Source organism: Salvia hispanica, chromosome 5 (genome assembly GCF_029641045.1).
Source record: "Salvia hispanica isolate PSC_SH4W2 chromosome 5, Shi_PSC_v1, whole genome shotgun sequence".
Taxonomy (NCBI): Eukaryota; Viridiplantae; Streptophyta; class Magnoliopsida; order Lamiales; family Lamiaceae; genus Salvia; species Salvia hispanica.
In genome coordinates, this window is record NC_142696.1 from 17,437,564 (window position 1) to 17,447,290 (window position 9,727).

Consider the following 9,727-nt stretch of genomic DNA (forward strand, 5'->3'; position numbering starts at 1 on the left):
TTCCACAACTACTTTACTCTCTTTTACTTTATTCTCTCTTCATCTCTCTACCTTTTTTTCATTTTACACTTTACTCTCCTTTTAATTAACTCACCTAACACAATTTTTCTTAATCTTTGTATCGAAAAGAACCGTCACCATTACTATAGAACGAAGGAGTAGTACTAATAAAATCGACACACATCCAAAATAGAAACGACAAACAAGAGTGCGTCGTAGCGCAAAATAAATTACTATTGCAAGTATAAATTATAGTACTAATAGAATCGACACACATCCAAAATCGAAACGACAAACAAGAGTATGTTGTACCGCAAAATAAAAGAAAGTAATTTTGCAAACTCATTTTTTATTACTCTGATTTACTATGAAAGCACACAATAAAAAAATCTAGCAATCCTTATCCACAAAATAGTCGAGTAGGACATAAGTATTATGAGAAATATATAGAGTTATCAAATTCTAGTTGATAGGCAGCCACAATTTTGGCAGATTAGTCTTTAAGAAAAATAAGTTTTCAATTGTTGTGTTAACAACTATGACAAACTTGATTTTTAATTTGACCACTCAACTAATATCCTAGTTTTTCTCTTCGCCATTTTGTACTCCTAGTTCCACAACATAGACATATTTAAACAAACACATATGGGGAAATCTTTTATTTAACGTATAAACTAGTAGTAATTCATATTACATACTCACTTCTTTCTCTAAAAATAGAGACTTATCAACTACATATTTAATATGAAATTGATAAAATATGAGATTAATAGAAAACAAATGAATTAAATATTATTAATAAAAAATAAAACTCAGCTTACAATAAAAAAAAAGGAAAAACTTATCAAAATACTAAAAGAAAATTGATTTACTAGTTCAAAGAATTGCAAAATAATACTCCATTCGTCCTAATTTACTTGAGACTTATTCCATTTCGGACTGTCTCAAATTATTTGAGTCGTATTCATTAAAAAAATAAAATATATAATCTCATTTAATTTATTTTATTTCTTCTTATTATTTTGTATTCATTTATTCATTAAAAAACATTTTTTACAAATTTTGTGCCAAAAAATATCTCACGAATCATGAGACAGAGTAATATTACTATTATTTGGAGATGAAAAAAGTAAAATAAATTTAATATTATCTCCGTATTTTAAAAATAGAAACACTTTTTATTTTAGTCTATCTCTTAAAAATAGAAACTTTAAAATTTTTCTATTTTTGAACGTAAACCTCACAATCCACTAACACTATTTTCACTACTTTTTTTCTTCTTCTCTTTTACTTTATTCATTTTTTTCATTCTCTTTACTATTTTTTTTAATATTATTTTTTTATTTTACCAATTATGTATTAAAATCCATGTCATTTTAAATGTTTCTATTTTTCAAATACTTCCCGTAAGTATGAAATTTTAGTATTGGAGCCAGACTAGACCTGCCCACGGTTCATGAACCGGCGGTTTCGGTTTAGAACCGCCGGTTCCGGTTTTGGGAAATATGGAACCGGAACCAAACCGTGAGGCTGTTTCACGGTTTCGGTTCGGAACCGCCGATTTTTGGACGGTTCGTAGCGGTTTAGGTTCGGTTTCGCGGTTTCACGGTTTTTTCCGTTAATTTTTTTTTGCCATATAGTTTGAAATTATAAAATAAATTGGATCAAGGAAATGGATAGTTTAAATTGAGTTGTTAACACTAAAATGAGGTGAGTGTAAGTAAGGATAGAGAGGAGTATTTAATATAGATAAAAATAGAGAGAAATGAGATCCAATTTGAATTTAAAATCAACATTTAAGAATAAATAAATAAATAAATAAATAAAAATAAAAGAAATGGTGTTTTATGCAATCAATTTTGAATAGTGCAGCCATCGCCCACCGTCAACCAATCAATTTTGAAGACTCAACTAATCAATTTTGAAGACTCCATCTTGTTAATTTATTATACTTTATTTAAAGTAATCAATTCTTCTAAGTTTATTTTAAAATGTTGGATAAATATTTATTACTAATAATTATCCATACTCCATAGATTCCATACGTAAAAAAATGTGTTAATTAATAAAATCGGAAATAGTATTATAAAGTTATTACCATAAACCATACAACATAGACTCCATCTTGTAATTTAGTTATTTTTATTTTATTATCTTTTATCTTATGTTTTTATCGTCCAATTTTACCAAATAATATTATAAAGTTATTTTTGCTACAAAATTTTGTCCCACATTATTGTTTCTACGGATATTACCAAATCTAAAAATGAAAGTTATTTATATAAGAGTATAAAACTCATAAATCGGATCATTCAGCAATGTTTTATTTAATGGAGTATAGTTTTAATATAAGTATTAACTATGTTTAAATTTATCATTGCGTCGCCGGTTCGGAACCGTGAAACCGCCGGTTCGGAACCGTCCGGAACCAGCGGTTCGGTCGCGGTTTCGGTTCGAAAAATTTGGAACCTGAATCGAACCACGGTTCTAAAATTCACGGTTTCGATTTGGCATATTTTTCGCAGTTTCGGTTCGAAACTGTAACCGCCGGTTACGATTTCAGTTTTAACCGCTGGTTCGGTAAACCTTGGGCAGCTCTAAGCCAGACTTTGTTGGAAAAAGGGAGAAAAGGGATGCACCATCCCAATCACGTGACTGGGGGTGGGGCCTACAGCAATGAATTTTCTACAACGAAAATAGGTGGTTTTCGGTATCTATCTTATCCAATGACGTGTTCAACTTCAAATAAAAGGTGAGCCCAGCCAATCTACCTACAAGGTCAACTTCCTCCATTATATAAATTTGATCATTTATCTTTTTAATTTTTCTGATCACGTAATTATTCAGTTTAATAAATTCTTATCGCCACGGTCGTAATCAAGAACGCCTCTGAAACAAATACTTAATTCTTTATATATGCATTATTATCATAGTTTTGGAAGTTACCTTTAAGATATTATAGATTAGGTGAGATATCTTATTAGTATATTTGATTAGACATCATGTAATTTAAAAGATCATGATTGTATCTATGGGATATAAGAAAACATAAAATGGAAAATGAAGAAATTATTTATGTGATCTATATTAGATATAGAATATCTACTATGATCATTGGTGTATATTTAAGATTGATGAATTGTAGTAGTAAATAGTAATTTTAAGTTCATGATTGTGATCCATGGTATATAAGAAAACATAATATGGAAAATGAAGAAATTATTTATGTGATCGATATTTTGGATAATATCTACAATGGAAAGTGAATGTTTGTTTATTCATGCCGATGAAAGTGGTAAATAACAATCCCAGTAATACCACCACCTGAACTCTTAAATAATACTTAATCATCTATTTCTCTTTATACTTTATTGAAGACAGTATTAGGAGCCAAAAACATAATTACTACTCAAGATATGCATCAAAGCATAACGAAAGATAACATAAAAATCATAATAGTGGAATATGAGTGTGTTATATTGCTAACAATTTTAGTTGCTAACTCTGCTAACTTATCAATATAGCGTATTAAAAATATTAATACGATGATATCAAAATGTCAACACATAATATCAACACATTATATTGAAGTTCAACAAAATTATGTGTTTACATTTTTAATACACTGCATTGATGAGTTAGCAAGTTAGCAACTTAATAAAGTTAGCAATTGATCACACACCTAGTGGAACAACTATAGATTAATTGTGAATGAAAATAAACATAAACCATAATAATGGGACTACTATAGATTAATTGCGAATCATTTGATCAGTTTGTTTAAACTAAGTATTCGGAACAACATACAAAAACTTAGCCACTCATAGCAAACTCGATTGCACCAAAACTAAAGAAACTAGAGTTCAGAGTTGTGGATGATGATCCGTCTTTGTCTTTGAGTTAGATGAAGATTTCTTAGATAACATCATTCATTTTTAATCCTCACATTTCTTAGATTCTTTTCTACGGTTGTGTCAGTTTTTGTGTGTGAACTCCCATGACTGCAATTGTTGTATGTTGACAAAGTCACCCGATCGAGTAGAGGTCTCTAAAAAATTTTATGTGACTTACTCAGTCGGGTTCGTGTATGATAGTGTGGCAAATCATCCGGCCGGGTTGGGATCTCTGAAAAACTTGGTGTGATTCACCCGATCGGGTAAGATAGTATGGCAAAGTCACCCGATTGGATTGGACTCTCTGGACAATTATTTCATAAATGACCCGATATATATTGTGGGATTTGGTGACAATCTCACCCGATCGCGTGAGTTATTGTGACAAAATCTACCTGGTCACGTAAAGCTCTATGCACCGCAAAGACTCTTTTTTCTTGCTCCAAACTTGTCCTAGGTCCATTTCCGCCTCAATTATCAACATATAAAGAGAAAAATACACTTATATGAATATAGAAGTATGATAAAAATTGAAAATGTGAGAAAATGATAAAATATTTGATTAGTATTAAAATTTATGTTTAATCAAATGTGCACATATTGTAGGATTGAGGAAGAAGACCTATACTTGTAGTAATTTAATGGTACTAGTAATTTCCCAAATAAGATCCACCTAACTTAATGTTATATGATGTCGTCTATAAAGACTTGTACATCACCCAGCTCCACTCCACAGTCTCACTCATTTCTCATTTTAATTTTATTTACCTCTTTTGATCTCATCTTCCTTCTCTTCAACACACAGATAGATCTCTTCCAAAACTATATCGTCTAGCAAACATCCTATTTTACACAACAGCAAGGAAAATAAAAGTAAAATAGTAACTAAAGTTTCTGCTATTTTAGAATCAAATTTCCAATACAATGGGACTTCTCGACAAACTATGGGATGAAACTCTAGCTGGTCCAACGCCGGACTCCGGCCTCGGCAAACTTCGCAAATACAACTCCTTCTCCGCCAGATCTAGCGCCGCACCGCCGCCGGATCCGGTGCCTCCGCCCCCGATCAACAAGATTTCTCCGAGCATCCCCGTCCCTGGAAGCGGAATTAATAATTATCGTAATCTTACAGTTTCCGTGGATCCGCCGTCGCTTCCGTCGTCGCCGTCGTGCTCCAGCACTCCGACCTCGCCCTTTACGCGTAAGAGATCTTCAATTTTAAACCTAGAGAGAGAAATTAAATATGATTACCTGCATGAAAATGGATTGGTTTGGAATCGGGGGTTGATGTGAAAATTTTCTGGTTTTCTTTTGGGGCTGTTTTCTAATATTTGGTTGTTTTGGGGTAATTTTAGCAAATACACCTGGGGCTGCGGGGAATTTTAAGAAGTTGACGAGGAGAAAATCGGCAACCGCTGCTGTGCCAAACTCTGTGGCCAAGTCTCCAACTGGTTATGATTGGTGGGTTGACTTTTCTATGCCCTTCTATTATTGATACTGCTAATTGCTAATTGCTAATTAGTCCTCAAACTTCAATCCACCTTCTCTATTCTGAATACTACATTCATCCCATGAAATTATAAATATTTAGGATGGCATCGGTTTTTATCTATAATTACTTATTTAAAGAGGTAAAAAGAAAAAGTTATTGGAATATGTCAGAGGAGAATGAGACTCGTCTAATTGGAAAAAACTCATCTAATTAGGAAAAGAAGTTATTGAAAATAAAAGTGCACTATTTTTATACTGAGATAGACCAAAATAGAAATAGTCTATATTATGAACAGAGGGAATATGATAGTAGGACTACACTTTCTTTGGTATGAGTCATTTTTTCACTACAATTGAGTCGTTTCTATATTATAATACTTCCTCCATTCTAGCCTAAATGAGACTTTTCTATTTCACAAGAATTTAAGTAGTGAGGTTTAGTGAATTAAAATATACTTCTCGTGTCCATAAAAAATATGAACGTGTGAGAGAAAATAAAGTAAGACAAAGAAAAAGAAAATAAAGTAGGATTTTGTAAGATGGAGAATAACGTAGGAGAGAGTAGAGTTAATAATTGCCAAAAAAAAAAATACTCCCTCCGTCCCGGATAATTCGGGTCACTTTGACCGGGCACGGGTTTTAAGAATTGTAATGAAAAGTGGGTAGAAAAAGTTAGTGGAATGTGGGTCCTATCTTTATATATTAGTTTTATACTCCCTCCGTCCCCGATTAAGAGTCACACTTTTCCATTTCAGTCCGTCCCCAATTAAGAGTCACACTTCATTTTTACCATAAATAGTAAGTAGGTCTCACATTCCACTAACTCAATTCACTTACATTTTATTATAAAACGAATATAAAAAAATGGGTCTCACATTCTACTAACTTTTTCAACCAACTTTTCTTTATATTTCTTAAAACCTGTGCCCGGTCAAAGTGTGACTCCTAATCGGGGACGTAGGGAGTAATAAAATGTGAGTAGAAATAAGTTAGTGGAATATGAGGTCCACTATCAAAAATGGTAAAAGTGAAGTGGGACAAATTATGTGGGACGGACCGAAATGGAAAACTGGAACGAATTATCCGGGACGGAGGGAGTATGTCACTTGGGTTAGCATATCCCAAATCTGAATACGTCCCTCTTAGTTTAAGATGGTGGTAGTATAAATAATCAACATAATTTAATTTTTTTATTTTATTTTCTCTCATATTTTATTATCTCTTCATTTAAATTTTAATATTTTTTGTATTTGTTGCCAAAGGAAATGTCTCAAATGGAGAAACCAAATGAGTGATAAAAATAAAAATATATACCGGGTTTAGGACTTAAGTTTAATTGTACTCCTATTGATTATAAAAAAATGTTTATTGTAGTAGTAGGAGTACTTTTTTATGGAAAAAGAGAACTATCGTATCCATTTATTGAGTTATACATATGCACTAGATCTGTTACTACTAGTATAAGGATGCTTTTTACACTATAGAGGAGCATATATCTGTGTATTGCTTACAAAATTAGTTGTGTGTTTGTTAAATCACTACTTTCATATACACTATAGAGGAGCATATATATGTATATTGCTTACAAAATAAAAAATATGTATATCACACATACAATCTTTACTCCATAATTACTAGTTAGATATGACTAAAGAGATAACTCAAATGCAGGCATGATATTAGTATCAAGGGGTGTGATCCGTTGCTAACTTGCTAGCTCATCACCATAGTGTATTAAAAATGTCAACACGATAATACTGATGTCAATACAGTTTGACAATATAAACTTAAGTTGCTATTTTAATACATTGCGTTGACATTAATATTTAAATGTCAATACAGTTTGTTAAAATGTCAACACAAATATGTGTTGACATTTTAATGTGATCGTGTTGACATTTTCAATACACTACGTTGATGAGTTAGCAAGTTAACAATTAAGAAAAGTTAGTATTATAACGCACCCCTTAGTATCAGTGAATGTACTTTAATAAACTATATAAATATGACTACACAGGGCTCTGTAGGGAGATTTAAAAAAAAAAACCAAATGGGTATACCTGACATGGTGATACTTAAATAATTAATGAAATTAATTCTAACATAATTGCTGATATGTTGTTTTAGGATTGTGCTGAGTGCTTTGGATCGTTAAATATGAGCATGTTGATGCTGATCCTTTGGTGGCGTGGCGGCTTTGTGGATAAGATCGATTCAAATCGATCTTTTGCGGGAGAGTTTGTCGGATCACACACGCCATGTTTTCCTAAGATATCCCTTTTGTGTGCATATTACCCAATAAAATGGTTTTCTTGCTTAACTTAAACTCCTGGATTATTCAAACTTTTTGTTTAAGTTTAAACTCAAATAGTACTACTACAGTTTACTGTTCAATAGATGTGGATGATGGTGCAGTTGTACATCTTTTGGTTAAGTGATTAATTATATTAAGTTAGCTTTGCACATCTGCAGAAGATAGGATTGTCTGAGTAATGTTTGGGAGTTGGATATCAAACTTTGCTTATAAAATGAATTTTATAATAGGCAAGCCCATTAGGTTTTGTGGCATAACTTTTAAGCTAACACATCATATTTGTCACTCTCAATTTGCCATCATATTTTTGTTGATATTTTGGATATTTTTACTTTTTTCTTTTTCAAAGTGGTCCATTTCAATCAATATTTCAATTATTATCCCCATTATACACTACATATAGAAAAAAGGCCATGATTTATGGTCGGACAAATTGTGGAGAAAATAGTTAAGCAAATAACGCAATAGTGATCAAAATGCAACTATGCACTAAGGTGGTGTTCGATTTTCTAGATAAATATATCAAGATTCAATTTAGAATTGAGTTGTGAGATTATTTTAGTCATAGAGGATTAGTTATGACTAATTATCCTATGATTATTCATTTAGGATTGAGTTGTGGGGTTGAATCTCATGAACCAAACACACTACAAATTTAATTATAGATACAATCTTGCAAACCGAACGCCTCCTAATTGTTTAGTACTCCCTCCGTCCTAAAGAATATGAACAATGGGTTCAACAAGGTTTAATAAATAAGGATAAAAAGTAGTAAGAAATAGAGAGAGAAATGGTAGAAATAATGTTAGTGAAGAGTGAGGTCTATATTATTATAATGGTATAAGTTATTAATGATAATGATATATGTTGTAAATAGAATTATGTGTATGGGTAATGTGTTGTTTGAACTTTTCAACATTAGAAAGTTCATACTTTAGACGGACGAAAAAGGAAATAGTCCATACTCTTTGAAGACGGAGGGCGTATAAATAAGAGCTTGATAAATAATTCTGTAATTAGCTGGGATAGGTTGTGCTGGGCAATAAATATAACCGAAGGGATCAAGAGAGTTAGAATCGTCGAGGACCTAACACTGGTTTTAGTATAAGTAAAGAGAGTTTTGCAGTATAAGTTGGAGATTTTTAAGATCTACTCTACTAGTCTACATTTGTCCTCAGAAAATAGAAACTATTTTCATTTTGATTTGTGTCTTAAAAATAGAAACTTTGAAGCTTTTATTTTTGTTTAATGAGGTGAGATCCATTCTTCACTAACAATACTTCAATCACTTTTTCTTTCTATCTCTTTCTTACTTAATAATTGTGCTATAAAACTCATGTTGTTTTAAAAGTTTCTATTTTTTAAAGAGGAATGTAGTACTATTCTAAAACATGTGTTTCGAGTTGCTTGTATATGTAAACCTTTTGTTACTGTATATTGGAATATTTTTGTCATGTTTTGTTAGTTTTTTCACGAGTATTTCTGCATTGTAAACTGAATAGTGGCCAGGTCATCACTAAAGGTCTCTTAGTCGGTGTCTTGCAAAAGTAAAACTGTGTTTCACAACTTAGATACATTTTAGTGATCTATCGGTAAAAGCTGTAGTGTCAATCTACAACACTCAATGAATTTACAGTGAGATAAGTCTCTCTTGCTAATTACAAAACAATGCCATCTCAAAAAAAATTATTTTTGAATCTTTATATACAGGGTGTACCACAATAATATGCGCTATTTCCTTTTAAGCCCGTCCTACAAGAATATGGACATTCTAATTTTAAAAACTTTTTTCTCTTTAATAAGAGGAGACTCATTCTCTACTAACAATACTTTAATTACTTTTTCTCTCTACCTCACTTTTACTTTACTAATTTTGCATTAAAACTCGTGCCAAACTCAAAGTGCATATTCTTTGGGGACGAATGGAACATAACATATTGAGCATGCGATTTCTTTGAATCTTTTCACGCAAATTAGTCTATTTGAAGCACAAAAGGTGATCAAAACAAGTGATACAAATCGGTCTATT

The 9,727-nt window shown here is 31.7% G+C and overlaps 1 protein-coding gene across 1 annotated transcript; it reads left to right on the plus strand.

Moving 5' to 3' along the window:
* The first annotated feature begins 4,607 nt into the window (after positions 1–4,607).
* LOC125186210 (dormancy-associated protein homolog 4-like) lies at positions 4,608–7,858 on the plus strand. The gene is made up of 3 exons (XM_048082557.2): positions 4,608–5,094; positions 5,249–5,354; positions 7,512–7,858. Exons 1-3 carry the CDS (start codon positions 4,818–4,820, stop codon positions 7,537–7,539), a joined length of 411 nt encoding a protein of 136 aa, XP_047938514.1. The 5' UTR covers positions 4,608–4,817; the 3' UTR covers positions 7,540–7,858.
* Positions 7,859–9,727: the final 1,869 nt, after the last annotated feature.